This window comes from Alligator sinensis, unplaced genomic scaffold (genome assembly GCF_000455745.1).
Source record: "Alligator sinensis unplaced genomic scaffold, ASM45574v1 scaffold832_2, whole genome shotgun sequence".
Lineage (NCBI taxonomy): Eukaryota > Metazoa > Chordata > Crocodylia > Alligatoridae > Alligator > Alligator sinensis.
Window position 1 is genome coordinate 584,236 of NW_005842745.1, and position 21,677 is coordinate 605,912.

At 43.9% G+C, this 21,677-nt stretch overlaps 1 protein-coding gene across 5 annotated transcripts in view; it reads left to right on the forward strand.

The window, feature by feature from the left end:
• RPS6KA2 (ribosomal protein S6 kinase A2) overlaps nucleotides 1–21,677 on the forward strand; it is a 460,482-nt gene that overhangs the window by 349,007 nt on the left and 89,798 nt on the right. For all 5 annotated transcript variants that reach the window (XM_014525104.2, XM_025216519.1, XM_025216520.1 and 2 more), the window contains exons 7-8: nucleotides 4,596–4,633; nucleotides 5,518–5,660. In XM_014525104.2, the coding sequence (XP_014380590.1) occupies nucleotides 4,596–4,633; nucleotides 5,518–5,660 (181 nt within the window). The remainder of the gene's footprint in view (nucleotides 1–4,595; nucleotides 4,634–5,517; nucleotides 5,661–21,677) is intronic.

Here is a 21,677-nt window from a genome sequence, read left to right on the forward strand (position 1 = left end):
GGGGTGGGGGCGGGGCGGGGCGGTGATTGGGGGGGCGGGGGAGGGGCCGCCATGGTATTCCCATGGTCCCCTCCTCCACCCTCCTATCCCCTACTTACCAGCAGGAGCTGAGGTCCAGCTCCCTGCCCTGGCAAACAGCATGCTTCAGCACTGGGGCGAGGGCCAGCCATAGAGACACTCTGGCTGGCTACCAGAGTGTCTCTGCGGAGGACTAAGCCTCTGGTTGCCTCAGAGCACAGTCTGGGTCTGTGTCCTGCCCCATTTTTTTCCCCCGTAGGTTTTTTTGTCCCCTGGATATCCAGGGTTCTGATTTTGCCCCCGGGCTGCAAATTTGCAGCGCAGGGAATGTTTTTTTCATTCCCACATGCACTTCTTGCAGTGTCTCAAAGGGCTTCAAGACACTGCAAGATGCACATGCACACTCATGTGGATGCACCCTTTCTGTGTAATGTCTGTCCCTAGCTCTGTTACCCAACACTGCCACCCAGATCCCAGGGCTGGGCCCCTAAGCCTGCTGCCAGCCCAGGGCTGCTCTACCCCAGCTTGAACTACTGTGGTTTCGGGGACATTGTGAAATCCTGTGTCTGGGAACAGTTGACTTCAGCACAAACAGCATTGGAGTTTATCAAGTCACATTAATTGCACATGTAGATATACCCACTGATAAATAAAACCATGGTACAGTGCCTTAAAGTTGTAGGATTTACAGGAGTCTTGAAAAAGGAGACAAAGGGCTATACAATGTGTTGCTGCAACTGGTATTTAATTTCTCATATTGATTATGCCATAGTACTATAAGTCACGAAAAACAATTCAGATGGCCTAGTAAAATTCTAACTTCAGTGGTTTATGCCAGATACTCTTCCATTAGATTACCATATTCTATCCTTTCTCTTACTCCTTTGATCCCAAAAAACAGTTTTGTTAATTTTTATTAAAATATGTGTGAGGACAAGGGCACCATTGTCAGACAGTCCACTGCATATTTTTCCCCCTGTTCGTCCTTGACAGTGCAGCCTAGTGGCTGTTTTAACATTAGTTCCAAGCCATTGCTATGTACTATTCAAGGGACATGGGAATATGAAAGCCATGGGTCATATAAGGAAAAAGTAGCATGCATGTTACAGTACCAAATCAGCTGCATACTGTTGATGTCTCTAGTGAGAATATTAGGGTGGTCTTGCTGTCCTGCTCTGCAAATAGGTGGTAGCATGCCTGGAATCACTACAGAGCTCACAACCTTGGATTTCTACTATGGAAGGTTTGCCCTGGGCTTCAGGGCAAAAATTTCAGGGGAGGGAGGGGAAGGCAAGTCACTAGGACATGTTTAAATATGTCCGTTACACTGCTAGATTAAAAAATCATGCTGCCTCAAGGACATGGGAGGGAGTGTGGAGGAGAAGCAGCTTTAATTATTGAACAAATAATAGTGACTCAGCTGTTAGCCTTTATTATTGAATTATACACAGTAAAAGCCTGTTCCCTGCCTGCAATAGTACTGCAGAAGATCATCCATTTTTAATTGTATTTCAGTGCAAAGACAACATCTTAATGGAGTAAGATGCTAATGCTAGTACATGCTAATCTATCAGTGTTGCTTCTGTTATGCTGTCTTTTAAATATGTGTTAGGGTGATCTGAATGTTTCAGAGTATAAAGCCAGATAGCATGGCAGACTCCACACTTGACAAGCTTGAAAAGAGAAAACCATTTCATCTGGTTGTTGATTAAAAGGACACCAATCTCATTAGGGCAACAAACATAATATACTGAAAAATTACTCCAAGTCACAAGTCTACCTCATTCATTTCTGTTTCCAAGTTAAAAACTAAGGTGATCAGGAAAAATTATCACAGAAAGGTCATAGTGTCCCTCTGAAACAGTGTCAGCATGGAACAAATGTACGTATTCCCGAGATCAGCTGCAAGACTAAAGTTTTACATTTGTTACCTCCATTCTGCCAAAAAATACACATAAGTGTAGACAGCTGTACAGTGTTTTCCTATACTTGAATTCATTAAAAAAAACAAAAACCTCTCCACTTTTTCTTCACAAATCTGTTTGGAATACTGAAATATTTCACAATTGCCTATAAATAGAAATCATATTACACATTGCTGGGAGAAAGTTATCTTCACTGATGAAAATATCTGTTAAACAATACACACAAACATTATCTACTAAATGTGGGCAGGTAGCAAAAAATGATTTAGTTGGACTGGAAAGAAAGTTTAGGTGGCTGGGTGACTGGATTTCATGATGGAATATGGCTGGGATACTGGGGTTAAAACATCCCTAATAGCATGAAAAGAGCAGGAAGACATCTTTAAAAACTAGAGGCAATCAGGGACTACCAATTAAATCTTTTCCAGGAAGTGAGTCAGCAATTAGATGAAATACTTTGTGTTATGCTTTTCATACTGTAAAGGTAAGTTAGAAAGCAACACAGCCTAAATGAATCCTTTTTGCAATACCTCCCTTCAAGATGGCAACATTTATTTCCTGAGTCTGGAACTCCTAAGGTATGCATAAATGGTACAGTATTAACTGTGTTAATCAACAGATGAGGCTCAAGGGAATAGGATTAGAGTGGAGCAATAGGAGTAATGTTTGTCCATCAGAAATGAGTATTTGGGTTGGTTGAAGTATTCTGAAAGTTCATTTTCAATTCATCCAATTAAATTTTCAACTGAGGAAAATGAAAAAAAAACAATGGGAAAAGTTGAACTCTATGGCTAGGGACAAAAATTACACATAAACCACTATAATGACTGATTGGAAACCAGTTCAAATCTGTAAAACAACAGAAATTCAGTGCGCATAACCTACTTTCAAAATGGCTGAAACTGGTTTAAGATAAACCTGGATGGATGTAGTGTCAGACTTAAGTGACTTAGGTCAAATCAGTTTACTGAACTTCTGTTCCAGATTCCCTCCAGATTCAAGTTAACTCATAGTTCCCCAGCATCCCAGGAGGCTTGGTACCTCCCCTGCAATCCCTCTCACAGGGTGGGTAGGATAGCCTTGGCCCAGCAGGGAGACATGCTCTAGCACCCTCAGGCTTCTGGCCTGGGCCACTGAAGACATGTGGCTGCATTTCTGGAACCAAAAGTGAATGTCTGTTCACTTGCTTATCAGTTCAATTTATGCAACTTAGACTAACCTATAAAGATTGAATCAATTCAGCCTCAGGATTTTTGACTGTCTGTACTTAGCCTACTTATTTAATCATTTTTAAACAAAATGTTTTGGTTTTCCTTTCATTTTTCAATTGAAAGTTGATATTTTGGCTCCAAAGTTACTTTAATTTTAAAAGTTTAAAACTCTCCAAAACTATGACCTCTCCCCACTGTTTTTTCTAGGCTTTTGTTTTGATGGGAAAATTTTAAAAAAATATTTGGGGTCAGTGTAGAAAAAATATTTCCCTCCATTCTTTGGTATTATATGGTACCCTCCTTTTACTGATCTATTACACTGTGCCCATAGATCTATCTGTTGCCTAAATCCTACTTGATAAAAACACCTTCTCTTAAGTACCTGCAGCATTGAGAGTATTGACAATACCTGCCTTAAATCCAAATTGTTTTATTTATTCATGGAAGTCTGTATGTCTTTTTAGTTTTTGTTTGTTTGACATTTAATAATGATATACCCAAAAAGTGGGTGGGGCCCTCTCATGAAATGCATCTGATCTTAAAAAGAGGGAAAGTCCACTTACTCTGCACTTCCTGGGACATGACTACATTGTAGTTGTAAAGCAGCTGCAGATTAGTGTAGTGTTGCCTAAATTACCCATAAACTATACGAATAGCAGTCCAGCCACAGCAGCTTAGAGCTCAAGAGCAACTAGAAGGAGAAACTGTGAGTCTGTTTCTGCAGACCCTGGGTCTTTCTGAGTGCATCTGCACATTCAGTTAATGAGACATTATAAACTCTAGAGCTGTTTCAGCCAGAGTCAGCGGCTCCCAGGTGCAGCTTTTGCACGTTCCCTAGACAGCAGCAGTTTGAGCTGGGGCAGAGCAGCCCTGGGCTGGTAGCAGGCTCAGGGGGTCAGCCCTGAGGCCCGCATGGTGGCATCAAGCAGTGGAGGGGTTGGCTGGGGCACAAGAGTGCTAAAGTGCACAGCCGTGTACAGGCAGTCCCCACACTTTCGCTTCCTTGTGCCCCACTCAGCCCCTGTCACTGTCCACACATGTGTTTCATCTTACTTATTTACTCTGCCATAAGATACTAGCACGCGTGTAGACAGTAACACTTTACTGTGACGCTAATTAGTAATTCTACATTAAAGTGCATGTGTAGATGCACCCTCTGGGCTTAATTTACATGGACTGGAAATTCCCAACCAAATGTTCAGGGTATTTCAGTGCATCATTGAGGCTCTTTGTGCAGCCCTCACAGGTTATTCATGTTTTAGGCAAAGGAACTCCAGAGGATTTTTTTATTTTAACTTGGAACTAAAAATACAGGCCACTATGCACGTGTCTGATTTTTATATATTTCCTTACTTGCCTTTATTTTTTGTAATTTTTTTTTTTGTTTCTAAAGTATACCATGCATCTTCCTAATCCTGTTTTTCTCTCGTTTGCTTTCCAGCATCCTCCTAGACGAAGAGGGCCACATTAAGATTACAGGTATGTAAAGAGCAGTGTGTGGTTACTGCAACTTGATTTGTACAAGCCTGCCAATCCACTGTACTGTGTACCATGTGTCACTTTCCCTCAAGCTGTGATCTTAGGTCACTATTTGGAAAAAGGTTGCAAGAGAAATTTAGGTTCAACAAGAGGTGGTACTGGTAATTCAGTAGGTGGCCCTTTTTCTTCTGGTCATTGCTTCATCCTTCACTTGCATGTAGTAGGGAAGTTTGCATTAAGATAAAATGTTGCAGGTAAAACTGCGCTTCTGACCATGACTTCCAGCTTCAGCCTTCTAGTCCATGAGTCCTTAAAACAACACACCTTCCCATTATGAATTTTAGTTCCAGATGAAATCTTTCAAATTGTTAGACTAGAAAAGATGTCATGAATGGAGATGTGTGTGTTGCATTGTGATATTATAAGGGTATTACTTCATGTTTGTCAATTTGTGATTATTATATTCTCCATGGTACTTTATTTGCAAAAAATCAGTTGTTATTCTCAGTGCCTAGCTCCAGTCCAGCTTGTACAACAACATTCTGTTTGTTTAAATTCTCTTTTCTATCTCAGGGCCATATCTTCAGGAGCAAGTGGGAAAATGATATCACCCACTCTATAGTGAACATCCCCCAAAGTGCATGTACTAGCTGGCAATATTGCTCACACATAACCATGTCCTGTGCAACCTCCAGCTTCCATTTTGGCATTTATGTACATGTAAAATATTATGTAGACAAACATGGCTTTCACATTCTTCATTTCCTGCTTTAAGCTGTTTCCTTTCTCATTAACAAAAAAGTGCTGTTTAAACTTAACTTGATCATTTCTGATTGTAAATCAAGACCTAACCAAATTCCTCTTTTTTTAAAACATATGTCCAGATTTTGGTCTAAGCAAAGAGGCCATTGACCATGACAAGAGAGCCTATTCTTTCTGTGGAACAATAGAGTACATGGCTCCAGAGGTGGTCAACCGGCGAGGGCACACACAGAGTGCAGACTGGTGGTCCTTCGGTGTGCTAATGGTAATGGTGAATTTATACTTCTTCTCTTGGTGGGAAAGGGGAAAAGCAGCTGTTTTGATTTTTCAGTTTAAGTAGCAACACTATCAGCAGTTAGTGGATTGCATATATGGGTGGTAATTGCTTGATCATTCTCATGGCATCAGCAATAGGAAACTAATTACTTCAGACATCATATGAGATGACATTTGGCCTCTAATTTTTCTCTCTTTCCTCCTGCTAATTCTCTCATAAAATGCTTGTTATAATTGATTACAATAAGCCATTATTATAACTGTAGCCCAAAAGAAAAAAGCAGGACAAGTGCAGAAAAATACAAGCACCCTGAGAACAAATAAAGTAAGTGTTTTGTTATCTACTGACTCGGTTCCAATGTGGAAGCAATTTCCCACAGTAGGAGCTGTCAGAAGGATGTCCCTGACCTCTCAGGGAAACCCAGCAGGACTCAGTTTCTGCAGCATTTAATCTAATGCTGAGCAGTACTGAGAAGAGAGAGATTTACATGTTCTTTGGTTTGATTTCTAATGATTTAGGTGTTCTCATAGGATCTTTCTTCATAAGAACCTAGCAGGATCAGTTTTTGAAAAATGCACCTTCAAAGAACCAAAGTGTCCTTGGCCAGGACTCCCTATTCCCTTCCCCCTTCCACTTCACCTTGTTTTTTGCCACCCACATTATTTTTGTGTTAATCCTGGAAAAGGTGATCAGCTTTGTACGTCACCACACTCCACAGTCCCTATTTGAGGAGACTGCAGCATAGCATAGAGATGCCTGGGCCAGCTTTTAAACTAGCTTAGTTTGCAGTAAGCAGTTTACTTACAGCAGCATGGAGTTCAGTGTGGGATAATTTACCCTGTTTCTGGGGTAAATTGCCCTCTTCATCTGTGTTTTGCTGTTATGTAAAAAGAGCACATTTTAGAGGGCATTCATTTTACCTTGGTAGTTCTGTGTGCAGTTGTGCTTCCCCTTCACTTTTCAGTTATTGTCTCAATATCAGTAAAACTAAAGCTTTCAAGTGCTAGTTTTGACACCAGACATGGTGAGTTTTTGTTAGTGGTCTGTGGGATTATCTGTCTGGAGTCATATTATTTTCTCTGCTAGAAATAGGCTGACAAAAAGTGTGTCTTCTTTCTTCCTCTCTCCCAATCTCTTATCACCTTGTTTGATTATGACCTCTTTGGATCTTTGCTTTCTTCTTACTGTTTGCTGAAGGTATTTCAGGATGAGGTATGGGAAACAGAATTTTAAAAATCACCAAGTCTCAAAAGAAAGAAATCAATTTAAACAGACCTGAGGAACTGCTAGGGTAGCAGGTATCTTTTGATCTTTTGCTTATCCTTTCAAATTGTCTAGTTATTAGGATTATGTCTGCCACCTATCACATAGTGGTCTCATACACAAGTGTATCAATTGGCTCAGAGGAAAGGGATTCGAACTTCAGTGGCAATTGTTTCTTACAATATATTGAACTAGATTATCAGGTTGAGGGTCATCTTTCTGTTGTTGCTTAAATATTTATTGCCTTTACACAACTGTTTAGGGGTCAGCTGTATAGACTGGATTCATCCATATAGAAGCTGTATCAGCTGACTTTTAAAACATGGAAATAAATGGAAAATAAGTGAAAATTAAAAATGGTTCAAAGTAGACTAACTTGATGTCTTTACTTCAATAAAATAACCAGTTTTTGAGGCAAAAGAAATGCAGTAGAATCAGTTTCCCTAGAATTTCATAAAGTACTTGATATAATCCCACATGGAATATTATTTGTTAAACCAGAGGGGTTGAGGGATTATTGCAAGTGTTGTCTATATTATCCGTACAGACTTTGAGGGTGGGGGGGTAAATAATAAGAATAGAAAAGAGTTGTTTAAGCTAAAAACCAATGTTGACACACAAACAAATGGATATAAACAGCCCTGAATTAACTTATATTGGAAACAGGGTTTCTATCCACTAGAGGAGTGAGGTTCTGAAATAGGCTTCCAATAAGAATAGTGAGCACAAACATTTAAGATGGAGCTCAGTTGGTCTATGAAAGATATTATGATATGGCTGTCTAAGTTATAGGAAGAACTAATTGATCTTGAGAAACACAATATTTGAGAATGGTTTGAAATGTAAGAATACAAGGTGCAAGATCACACACTTAGAGAATGATAATAAGAATTTATTCTAGAAGTTGGGAACTCAAATCACAAATGATTGAGGAAGAGAAATATTGGTAATCATAGGATATCTGTGAGGCACCAACATCATCCCCACTGAAATGTAATCTTGTAGCAGTCATGGTATTTCAAGTAGAGACAAAAAATAAAGTGTTGATGCTATTATAAAAGGCTCTAGTGAGACCTCATCTGGAACAACGTGAACTGTTCTGGTCAGCCGTGTTCAAAGCAGATTAAATGAAATTCAAGTAGGTGCAAAAAAGGATTACTAAAATGATTAGGGAAATGGGAAGTCCATTGTCATCTAGAGAAACAAAAGCTAAGATATAAGATATGATTGCTGTATACAAATGCATCAGAACGCTTACCACTGTGGAGGAAGAAGAACTATTTAAGTTGAAGAATGACATTAGCACAGGAACAAAAAGGTATAAGCAGGCCATGAATAAATTTACCCTGTAAATTAAAAGAAGGTCCCTACCCATTTGAGTAATGAGATTTTGGAATAGTCTTCTGATGGGAGTAAGGGGAACAAAGACACCTAACTAATTTTAAGATGGAGTTTGATAAATCTGTGAAGAGGATTATATGACCTGATGCCAGTAGTACTAGGGACTGGACTCATGCCCAAGGAGAGCCTTTCTAGTCCTGTGGACCTATCACATACCTGCTGTGGCAGACCAGTAGGTGGTGCTCCTGTGCTGAGCCACCCACCTCTGCAGCTGACCACCTTCCAGGCTCCAAGCGCCTCCCTGGGGGCACCTCACATCTGGCCGACCCCCTTCCTAGAGCACACCCACAAGCCTGGGGGTAATACTGCCACCACTCACGGGTCTCGGTCTGTTAGTGGCTCTGTGCCTCGTGAGGGACACAGGCTTTATAGACCTGAAGGGTACTCGACCTACTGGAAGAACTTGGGGTGCTTCCCTTAGTCTGAAGCACAAATAGTGGTCTCCCTTAGTCAGCCGGACCAAGGGAAGCCTAAGGCATAATCTAGACCCTCTCCCAATAAGCCTTCCATGCTAGGTACAGAGGAGAGCTGATTACAAGGAGTAGGTTTGGAAGAGGGCACAGGGTAGAGCAATATCAGAGAAATACCTTAGAGCAAATGGGTTGACTGGATAGCCTTTGATTACACATCTATGTTACTGTACGCTATGTATCTGGTTAGATTTTAAGGCGCTTACTCACAAGTATCATCCAGAAGCTGACAGAGCTTTCCTCTGGAGGCAGGCAGTTCATAGTGTGTCCATGTGTTTCAAGAGAGAGAGCAAAAGAGCTGAGCTACTCTCTATGTCTTCATCATGGCTGTCACCCCTTTTCCTGGGTGGTCTTTAACTTATATAGACCTGATAACCTTATTTACCTGATCCAGTGAAGGCCAGCAGTTGTTGGCTGCCAGCCAACCAATTTGAAATGTATCACTGGTTGCCAGGTAGACTTGCTGGGTCTTTAGCTCCCCTCCCAGTCCTGATGTTATTGCTTAGGACAATAGGGAGTTCAAGCCCCCTCCCCCCCCCCCCCCCCCCGGGCCTGCCTGCAGCCGCCCGCGGTGTGGCAGAGGGAGCAGGTTCCCTCCTCCCTCAGGAGTGTATCCAGCTCAGGTTACAACTCAGGGTTACCTGAAGCAGATAGGGGCAGGGGTGCTTGCCCTCTGCAGTGACCATGGTAACCAAATTGTCAGATAAGTAATAAGCCTGATAGCAGAGTTTGGGGAGAGACTGAGATGGCATTCTGCCACACCTGCTACCTAAATGATTTTTGCAGTTAAATCCAAATTTTTGAACTTCATTTACCAATTATGGTTTGCATAATTTTAGGGCACATTTTTGTTCCTTTATAAAATCATTCATTCTATCCTAAGAAACTTTCTGGCCATTTGGATGCAACTCAGTTCATATCCCCAAGTGATTTGAGGTATTTTTCCCTCTTCTCCTTCTCCCCCTCTCTTGCAGGGAACCCTTGCCCTGTTACTGAGAGAAGGCTGGGGGACAAGCAAAACCTGTGAGGGCCTTTTAAGAGTAGGGTCTCTGTGGCCTGAAGGGATAAGAATGCAGACAACAATGTCACTAGGGGAAAGCCCTTGGAGGCAAGCAGCCATTGGGGAAATGGAGACAGACTATCAGAAATCATCAACAACCCTGCCACAAGTGTAGTGAATCCAAGCAGGGCTGAAAGGGCTAATAAGGGACTACTGTGCTTGTGCCAAGTGATAGGATGGGTTTGCTGGAAGGGGAGGGACGTATGGTGTAAGATACTTGCCAGCGGGGTTGCTCTAGCTCTGGCTGAGGAAGAATAAAGATCTCCCAGGCAAGCTGTTGTAGAGCCAGGAGTTATGGTAAAGGCAACCCTGACATACAAAGGCAAGAAGCCACTTCTTTTGTTCTCAGTTCACCCAGGGTGGGGATAATTTTAATTCAGGTTATTCTTTTTATTGGGAGTACCTTGATGGGCTTCATTCTTTTGTTGTGATCAGCGTAGTAACATCCAGAGGACCAGTTTGTGGCTCTTGGGTGGTTAGAAGGCCATGCAGGGGCACCAAAGAGGCAGTTCAGGTTTGGCCCTACCAGGGTCAGTGTGCTATAGACAGAGAAAGAGGATAAGAGGGAGACTGGAGCAAGCAGCAATCAAAAAGACTAGAGCCTGAGGCCTGAGAAAGAGGCGGAGGCTAAGAAGCTGGGCCACAGCACGTGGGCCTAGGCTCAAGGCCTACAGCCAGAGTAACCTGTGGACCAAAGTGTAAAGGACTGGAGCCTGAACAGGAGAGTGAAGGATAACAGAGTGGCACTTTGTTTGGCATGGGTGTGGCTATAGGGAAGGATGGAGGTCATGACTGGAGCCCTTAAGGATTGAGTTTGGGCCACTACAGTCATGAGTAGGAAGTATCACCTCTTTGGTTCTATTTGTCATGCATCTGCTGATGCATGATAAAGTGCGGTTAGCTTTGCTAATGACATCGTTTGAGCCTTATTGTCATTAAATTATTCTCATTAATTGACAAGGCACTTAACAGACAGATGAAAAAAAACAAAGCTCCTTTCCTGAATAGCATGCAATCTGAAGGTTTATCTACATTGCACAACACTGTGTCATGTAGAGACATCCAAGGTAGTCCAGATTTTGAAAAAAAGATATAGTACATTGACATGAACCCTACTGAAAAAGATAAGCAGGGTAAATTAGCCCAGCAGAATGCAGTTATACCACTACTGGTACCTGAGCTTTCTTGAGTATCTCAACATGGCACTGCATTGTGCTTTCTGATGAGTGACATACCCTAGACAAGGGCTGTCAAACTCATCCCATGTCCTGGGATGGGTCCAGACAGCATGGGATTCTTGTGGGATAGAACTGGCCCAGGGCATAGAATGGCTACGGCAGGACTGGAGGGGTCAGCAGTGGGACCCAGAGGGGTTGGCTCTTAGGTACCTACAGATATCCACAGGCTCTTAGATACCTACAGTGGTACTGGAAGGGTCAGTGGTGGGCCTGAAAGGGTTGACAGAGTCACTGGCAGCTGTGACAGAACTAGAGGGGCCAGTATGGCAGCCACTGTGACAGCAGCAGTGGTAAGGCAAAGGGCTGCAGCCTGAGGAAGTCTGTATTAGCACAGCTTTTGCTTCCCCTCCTGCCACCAGTGGCATTGTCAACTTGGGCCTAGCGGCTCTGGATTCTGATAAGCCCTGCCCATTCTAGCCATGCCCCCAATTTCCAGGATCCCATCAGTAGACTGGTGGGCTGGATCCCACCCATGGGCTGAATGTTTGACACTCCTGCCCCAAACAAATACACCAGGTGTCACCAAAGGAAAAAAGGTTGGGGGACAATGATAAATCAGTGCCAGATTTAACTTCTGTAAGCTGTACCACTGGACTAAGTGGTGGACTGCTGTTAATTCAAAAATGTTACTTCTGGCCCATGTTTCAGAAGGCCTAATTATCCATATTTCTTGTTGACTAAGTTATGGGTGCTCAGTGCCTCTGACAATAAGGCAATAATTACCTAAGTCTGGATCAGTGAAATTAAAAGCTTCTATCTCATATGCCAGTCTACACAAGAGCTTCTGAGCTCCTTTTTACATGCCTACTTTGGGAGTAAGTCTGTGCCTTTTCATGATCTGCCTCCAATAAAAGTAAATTTTATTTGCCACGTAGATTTTTTTTTCTCTGTCTTCCATGTAATAGTAGAGTCTCCTTGGTCTCCTCTTCAGGGTATTGTCTAATCTGAAACTTTTTTCTCCCCCTCCATCTCTCTTTCTCCCCTGCTTCCCTCCCCATGACTTAATATGTAACTGGGGTGGTACGCAGAAAGGTACCCCCTTTCCAAACAAAGGGGTGGTCAGCGGGTGCAGGTGTACTGTGGGAGGTGTGGCTGCCTAGTTGTATGCAGCTCCCCTCTTCTTCCTAAAGAGCAAAGAGCTGGGACACTCAATAAATCTTACCTATGTACAGGTTTAATATTAAAAAAGTATTTATAATTTACAATCATCAACTCATACATACATACATACACGCCCACAAATCACCCAAACACACTCTGATTAAACCCCAAACCCATGCATAGGGCTGGTTCCCAGTGGCCTTTGGGTTAGACTGCAGCCTTGCCCCTCCTACAGGCTCGGGGGGGGGGCAGGCTCAGGGGCTTAGTTGACGGGGTCAGTAATCAAATGACTGACAGTGATGCGTCAATAGTGAAGAATTAGTATAAGAGGTTACATGGCATACAACACATTTGCATAAAATATCCTCCTCACTTAATGACCCACCTGTTTAACGACCGCGCGGACTTACAACCAGCGAGAACTGGTCGTAAGTACGAGAACTTTGGTCGTGGAAACGGCAGCGCGGCATCTCAAGCCAAGGCACGCAGTATCAAGGGGCGGCTCCTCGCTTATCGACCAATTCGCTTAACGACCTAGTCACAGGAACGGAACTCGGTCGTTAAGTGAGGAGTGCCTGTATATGATAAATGCCAATACCAATACCAGGCACACAGCTGAGCCCAATGAAGAAATGACAACCCGGTGAGGAACCCCTTCGCCCAGTAGAGCACCCTGGACTCCACTCAGGCTACTAAACTGGCAGGGCCCTTTAACCTGGGAACCCCCTTAGCAAGCAGGAGCCCTCGATCCCTTGCTGTACCCCAAGGCAAAATGTCCCCCTCCCATCAGGGGGCTTTCCTTCCATCACCCGTAGCATGGTGGGCTCTCCTCCCCTGTGGAAATCCCTTTCCAGGGGGACTCATGACTCCCTGTAGGCCTGATGAGGCCCAACTCATCTCCGGTGGGGGGGAGGGGGGAGGTGTCTCCTCCCTTTGTGAAATGACCCTAGCTGCCTCGTGCAGCTTTCCTGGTCTGTCAGCCCACTCTCTGCCCATGCACTCTCCTGTGCACCAAAGTCCCTTTTCCTGCCTCATGCAGGGTTGGGGACCCATGCTGCCATGTGCAGTTGCCAGGGCCCCTTCAGCTCTATGGCCCTGTGAACCATCCTGTGCACCGATGGCCCTTTTTCTGCCTCATGCACGGTTGGAGACCTGCACCACCTTGTGCAGCTGCTGAGGTCCCATCTGCTCCTGGACCCTCCATGCCTGTGCACCATGGCCCCTGCACCGTGCAGGAGGTTGGAGACCCATGCTGCCCCATGCAGTGGGTGAGGTCCCATTCGCTCCCAGACCCTCCATGCACCAGGCTGTGCACCGTCGCTGCGGCTCCCTCTGTGGCGGGGCTGGGATGCAGCCGCTTGCTGCTCCCGTCCCTGGACACTTCTGGGGCAACTGCTCCGCCCCGCTTGTCAATTCCACCAGCTTTTCATCAGCCCTCTTCATTGTCCCTCATTGAAGCTGCCCATCTGCTGGGCACACTCCCTTTTTATCCCCTCTGGAGGCTGTGTCCCCAGTTTGAGACTGGACCAATCAGAAAGCAGAGGGGTTAGTTCCCCCTCTGGTCTGCCTTTTCACCTTGCCCCTGGTTAGGGGCGAGGCAATCCTATCCCCTTACCTTTCCTGATTGCTAGGGAGGGGGAGATGCCCCGCAAATCACTCTGAGCCCTTTCAAGCCGGCGAGCTGGGGTGCTACTGGCAAGCCTGCCACAAACATTGGAAATGATAATGACCTGCAGAAAAAAGTTGAAGTTGAGATAGGGAAATCAACTGTAAGCTGGTGCTTAAGCCTTTGAGTGCTGCCAGACACCTCAGAGAAAAGCAGCTTTAATCACTTTAATTTTTTCCCTTCTAACAATTAATAGACTGGAACAGTAAAAAGGGATTTCTAGATGCTAGAGGTACAGGAGGATTTTCTGTTTCTATCCCTTTCCCCTGAGCATACCTATTTTATGCAGTATTTTCCTTGAACCCTCAGTAACATGCCCTGATAGAGGAGCTGTGTCTATGATGGTCCAAAGATCAGATATAAAGAAATGATGTCCATATTCTGGTTAAAATATTCCTTAAAACATTTTACAGAACACAAAGCAAATATGCTAGTTGCTGGGGTATATATATACCTTAATAGAAAACAAATATGAGAGCCATAATATTGATATCTGAAATCTTGACCAAGAGGGTGAGAAATCCACTCTTTGCAGTAAATTCTAAATATTTGGGTGAAGACAGAGTAATGAAATAGTATTTATCTTAACACTCACAACTGCCACTGCATCGTAGTACCCAGTCATCTCATCTGTTATACCATTGACCTCAATTCGCAGCACATGGTAACAGGATAAAGAGGAATCAGGAAGATGCTATCAGCTCCCTGTCAGCCTACTCTCTCAGGCATAGGGGAGAATCAAGCTGTATGCTATTCTGTTACTCTATTACAAAACACATAGGAGTGTTTTGAGGACTCATCTAACATCCTCTTAAAGGATGAAGGAATGTGCAGAGTATTATTATTATTTACTTGTATTAGATAAATAATCTTACCTGATAAGGATCGAAACCTGGTCTCATTAATCAATAAAAAATTTGCTACTGACTCCAAAGTAAGTAGATTTCATAGCTATTAGGGCTGGAAGGGACCTTGCAAGATGATCGGGTCCAGCCCCCTGCCCAAGGGGCAGGAAGTCAGCTGAGGTCAGATCACCCTAGCAAGGTAAGCATCCAAACATTTCTTAAAGGTATCCAGAATAGGTGCTTGCACCACTTCTGAGGGAGTCTATTCCAGACTCTGAAGACTTGGACAGTAAAACAGTTGTTCCTTATGTCCAGTCTAAAACAGTCTTCCAGCAGATTGTGACCATTAGATCTTGTCTTCTCTGGCGGTGCTCTGGTGAACAGATGTTCTTCCAGTTCCTGATGCACACCCCCCCCCCCCCCCCAATATACTTACAGGCTGCTACGAAGTCACCCCTGAGCCTTCGCTTTTCCAGGCTGAAGAGTCCCATGCCACTCAGCCTTTCCTCATAAGGTCTGTTCTCTTGACCTCTAATCATGCACGTGGCTCTCCTCTGAACTCTCAAGCTTCTCCATTTCCTTTCTAAAGTGTGGAGCCCAGAATTGGATGCAGTACTCCAGCTGCTGCCTCACCAAGGCTGATTAAAGCAGAAGAATGACTTCATGGGTCATGCTTGAGATGCATCAATAGATACAAGACAGAGTTTTATTTGCTTTGCTAGCTGCAGCATCACATTGGTGACTCATGTTCATCTTGTGGTCAGTCATGACCCCCAAGTCTCTCTCGGTCATGGTGCTAGTGAGTGTAGCACTGTCGAGCCTATAAGTATGATGTGGGTTTTTTCTCACAAGGTGCACCTTGCATTTCTCCAAGTTGAATGTCATCAGGTTTTGATCCGCCCACTTTGTGAGTCTGTCCAGGTCAGCCTGAATTGCCAACCTATCCTTTAGTGTGTCTGCACTTCCCCATAATTTGGTGTCATCTGCAAACTTAGCCAGTCCACTTCTGACAACCCAATTCAGATTCTTTATTAATATATTAAAGAGTACTGAGCCTTGGGGGACGCCACTGGTCACCATGTGCCATGTTGACTTGGTTCCATCAACTATCACTCCCTGGGTCCGATCATGGAGCCAGTTCCCAAGCCATCAGACTGTAAGGTTGCCGAGGCTGCAGTTCTCCAATTTTACCATGAGGACATCATGGGAGACCAAGTCAAAGGCTTTTTTGAAATCAGGTAGGGTTTGCCTCAACTTCATGCCAACGTTGCTCTCTGACTCTTTTTGGTGGCAGACACTTAGAAACAGAAATAGTAGCTCTTCTGCTGTATATACTGACTAGTGTCACTGTTATCATAAGGTAATCCAATGCGTGTTTCTCAAAATAGTCTTGTTCAATGAAACTATAAATCTGCCATCATATCTTGACTCCAATATCTTGTTTCACCCAGTAGTCAATAGCTGATTCTCTTTTTAGTAAATGATGGTGCCAGGCTTAGCTCTGCTTACATACAGGTGCGATGAGGGATGCAGAAGTGTGACAGGGAGGCATTTGTTATAACCAGACTCGTTTTATTTTCCCTTTTCCTGCCTTCCATTCACTCCTAGGAACAGATTCTAGACCTCTAGTGTGGCAGGAGTAGCCCCCTCTGGCTGGCTAGCCTGCCCCCACTCTAGCTCTTCTAAACCACCACCAAAAGTCTCACCTGCCACATCTTGATAAAATAACCAATTATGGACATGGCTTCCAGAGCCTTGGAGTTAATGTTTTCCTATAGGGCTCCACCTGTTTATACTTGTCTGGACTGCATCTCTCTTGGTTCAGACCTACTTAATCTAGCTGCTACCTTTAGTGCTAGGCCTTGTCTCCTTGGCGGCAGTGGCATGACTGGGGATTAAGCCCCTGGTCTAGCCTTGAAGGGATTAAATTTCTCTCTCTCTCTCTCTCTCTCTCTCTCTCTCTCTCTCTCTCTCTCTCTCTCTCTCTCTCTCTCTCTCTCTCTCTCTCTCTCTCTCTCTCTCTTTCGTGTGTGAGCTTCTTTCCTACAATAAGCTAAGCTTGCAGGGTGCTTTAAGGTGCCTACAGTGCAGCCTCCACCTCCCCTCCAAGCCTCTACCAGTTCTCTAGTCAAAAGGAAAAGAAATGCTTGCAACCACTTCCAGCTAAAATACCACCACTCCAGGAACTCACCAACAAAACTAACATCCACTTAAAACCCTGCCAAGAATAAAAAGGAAACCACAAAAAATAAATCCTCTCTTCCCTTTTACCCACCAGGGCTCCTCTTATTGAGCTCCTGGATATCAGTGTCTTCTGACTGGGAGTCCTGCCTCCTCCCCAGCCAGGGCTAGAATGCCCCTCTAGCCTGAGGGTAAGCCTTCTTATTCCCCAAGCCCCTCCACTTCCAGCTAGCCAGATCTATTGTCTGGCCTGAGTACAGGGGTTGATTATTAGACCCTGCAGCCCTGCTAGTTGCCTTTTCTTGGGATGCAATTACTTCAGCACTTGGCCACTCCTTAGGGCAGAGCTACTGGCCATTGCAGGGGCTGTATCCCTTTCCCTTTGGCTGCTTGCCACCTGGGATTTCTCTCTGAAGGCCCTTGCAGCTGCTTTTTTCCTCCCATAAGCTCCCTTTTCTCTGGGCCACAAAAGCCCTGCTCTTAAAGGGCCCTTGACGGTCCTGCTGGCCTCATAGTCTTGCCCCAGTAACAGGGCAAGGGCTGTCTGTTACACCTAGATATAGTTCTGCTCCAGTGACATTACTGAAAGCTTTTCATCAAGGATATCATTATTAAGTGATTCACCCGAAGAGTTAAATAGTTGTAGATATATCTGGTCTATTTGTTGCTGCTTTGTGAGAGATTTGTGGAACACACAACACAATTTTTGATCCTGGTGGATTAGCCTGTTTTTGAGATTGTCATCAGTCTGTTGGAAGGCCAGGAGATGCACTGGTCTCTTCTCGTGCTCTTCTGGTTGATTTACAGAGCAGTAAACCTTCAGGCAGTTGTGGATGTCTAACTGTGAGGGAAAGCCTGTACCAGCCAGACAGCCTTATGTGCATGTGGGGGAAGAATAGTCATGGGTGTGAATGGTGACAGGTTTGAAGACCACGGATAAAAAAATGTGTCTACACAGTGTGATAAATGCATAATGAATAAAATGAAATCTTTTTTTTTGTTTTAGAGTGCACTTACAACATCTGTGCAAGCAGACAAAACTACTTCATATCTTACCAGGCTGTTGGCCAGAAAGAAAATATTCTGTTCTGCTATCACTTTTACTTAAAACTTAATTGTACTACAAAATCTTAAATACCAAGCACTGGACAGTGTACAAGTACTTATTTGAATAGATCAATACCAAGCATCAAATCTAAGTATAACTGTACTTCCATCCCTGTGGAAGTGAATTTGGATTTGTATACCACCTGCTATGTGAAGATCTTTAAGCTATTTACAAGCACTAATTAGTTATGTTTCACACCATGAATATTAACTCTGTTTTACAAATGGGAAAAATGAGATGCTGATTAAGTGACTTGCCCAGACCTCATAGGCAGTCACTAGCAGAGCTGAGATCACAACCAAGGAGTCTTGACACAAATGTTTCTCTCTCTGAAATCATGTGGACTCAGGTTTGTAGTGCAACATTGAACGTCACCCCGAGCTCACAATATTTCAGCAGACCAGGCCTTCAAGTGTTTGTGTAGCCTATTCTTTTCCCATCTTCTGTTCCCATCCTAGTGTTCCCCACACCCAGACATTGACTTGCTTTTTTATCTGAAGCAGGAGCCAGTTCCCATTACATGTACCCTCAAGGAGTATGGTTCCCCCTTCTACACATGTATGCAAAGTCTTTATACAAGGTTTCCACTGTAGGCACCGCGGGACTGCTTCTCTCATTTTCTTGCCATCTAGAGTAATCAAATAAGTATTACCGTCTGGTTCAAATCAAAGTATACCATGAGTTGAAGTAGAAGAGGAGGAAATACTGTAGCTAGTTATGAACTAAGGCAGGAACATATGGCATCCTATAATGCCTAGCATGGCAACTAGGGAGCCCTCAGAGACTCCCTCACAGCTACTCATTAGACAAGCATAAATTCATAATCCATAGTATGCTGTTGCTAGGGAACCACTCACTACATAATCCATAGCATGGTGTTGCTAGAGAATCTCTGAGCATCGCTCTGGGTGCCTATATGTGAGCTCTGATGTGGTGTGGTTCAAATGCATCAGAGCAGACTCGATTTATTGAATCTGCTCTAGAATGCTCTGATATTGCTGCAGCGTCACATGTATAATCCCTCACGGGTTTAAAAATGGCCACTGGGGAGCTTTAACTAAAGCTCATTGAATGAGCTTTAGTTAAAGCATCCCATGGCCATTTTTAAACACGCAGGGGCTTAGTACCCATGACACTGTAACATTTTAATTAGAGAGGCTCTCTGGGAACCACCCTAAATAAAATGCCCCCCTCCCTCCCCCTGCAGCACATTTATAGGCACCCTGTGAGCTTTTTTATACATGTACGCATTGCAGCGCTGGGCACTTTGAAAAGTGCCTGGCGCTGCTATGTATGCAGTTGTGTAAGTGGCGAAACTCATGTCAGCACTGAGAAAATGGCAGCGATGCACCTTTGAACTAAAACACTTTGGAGGTGCTTTAGTTCAAAAGTGCACCGCCACCACCATTTTCAGCATGCTGACACACATTTCTCCACTTATACAACTGCACATGGCGCAGTGCAGTTTGCCTCAGCTCACATGTGGAGCAGACTCTATTGAATCTGCTCTGAAGCAGAGGGTATCCAGCACATCATTGGGAAAAAAAGTGTGTTTAAATGCTCTATGAGATCAACTAATTGGGATACTAAAAATATTACCTTTCCAATTACTTATTGGTATGAGGAGAGCAGGCAGGCTTGGGAAAAGGCAGCAGTCCTTCAGAGCTAAAGGATGGTGCACTTGCCATCTTGTATCCAATGAGGATCCCATAATGGTGCCAGAGTGTGTATATGGTGGGAAACAGAGGAGTGGGCAGGAACCAGGCCATTGGGCCCCATATAAGATCCCAGGGATAAGTAGACAATGGTTGAGGAACATACTAAGGTATATCTAACATGCGAGGGGTGGATAGACTCTGAACCTTTTAGCAACACTCTAGAGAGGGTCTGATGCCTACTCATGTGACCAAAATCCTATAAGGTGTGTTTAGGCCTACAGCCTCACTCCCAGTCCCTGCACTGTGGACCTCCATGCTCCTCCCTCCCCCCAACAAAGGCTCTGTCTACATGAAGGGGTTATAGCTGTTATTGTTAACTCCCTTTATCAAGTTTTATATTCAGGGTGGAGCAGATTGCTAATATTCTTTGATAAGCAACAGGAATATGTAGGGAATTGTGCAGTGGCTTTAACTAATGACAAGATGAGCTGTTTCAGTTTTTGAAGATGGGTTGGCTGTTTACTTAATTTTTTTTAACCTTCTTCAGCATTACATTAAGCACATTAGCATTGCAGTTACAGAAACACAAATGCGTTCTTCCAGCTGCTGCTTTGTTTCAACTTGGTGAAGCAAGAAACGCAGATACATATGATGCACTGTAGCAGCACTGACTTTTAAATATTAATGTTAAGTGCATGTCTCTTGAAGTTGATGTGACCCTTATAATAGAAACATGTAATTAGAGAAATGCAGTAACAAATTGCTTGTGATTGAAGGCAGAGGTAAAAGATGTTCTCTTCACCATGCACAAGATTTACTAACACAGCTTATTACCACTTACAGAATTTATTTTGTTTTAAACAGTGTGGCATCTGAACTGCCTATGTTCAGGTTGATTGGTGCTCTGTGCCTGTGTGGTAAATCAGTTCTTTCTATGGTATCCCTTGTGAGTGGAAACAACAGACCTTTTCTTCCTACATGGCCTCTGACCAGGCTGTCTCAGACTGGTGTCACCTGATACAGTATCAGACAGTGTACCAAATTAAATTCACTGTAGCAGTCAGGTTTTTTCATTAGGTGTTTAATAGCAAGAAGTTGACAAGAGAGAAAGCATTAGAGGGATAACATGTTAAATCAAAGACCAACACTGCACCCTGGGCAGTGCAGTGTGTAGAGGAGGGGCAGCATCCAGAAATTTGCTGCTGCGTGGAGAGATGTTGCCACCTTTTTTGCCACCGTTGTGTGTCAAGCAGCCAAAAAACAATGGTTTTCAGCAGCAAAAAGGAGGTGACATCTCCATTAGCAGCAGCAAACTACCAGCCACTGCTCCTGCAACTCTCAGCACTGCCACTCCTCTGCCTTCCCCACTGCCAAACCCAAGCTGCTTCAGAGAGGGTGAAGAGTACAGAGGGGTTGGAGAGAGAGAGAGGATAGCAGGGTAAGGTGCCATCCCAGCTCCATTCTGCACCCCTATTAGGCAGTGCCCATGGCTCGTGCCCAGCTCGTCCACCTATACTTACATTACTATGTTAGATACCAAACTCACACTCACAGCATCTTCTTTGGAGCTGTGGGATAGACACAGCTTGGGGTTAGTACTTCTCTCATTGCTTAAATGAAGGCTTCAGGTTTCAAAAGTGTTTAAGTCCCAATGAAAAAAAAATGACTTGATCCCTTTGAATGAAGCTTAGGCTCCTGAAGGGTAGGTCTCTTTGAAACCTGGACTTAAACTTCTATGTCACTTAGGCACTTTTTGAAAGTGTTACTGAAAATTCCATTTAATCAGAATAAAATAATAACTTCCTTCTGACCCTCCAAGGCTACCACCGTTCCCAACCTTCCTGTCGGGTGTTGTTTATATCTTAGTCCAGCTTGCACATGTGAATGATGTGTCTCCTCAAAGAGGTTAAGCCTTCCTGATTATTGATTTGTCCTCTCTCCAGCTAAAACAACTATCATACTGGTGTTTCTTTTTTTCTCTGATCCAGATCTTTAAGTCATGCAGTGCTTTTCC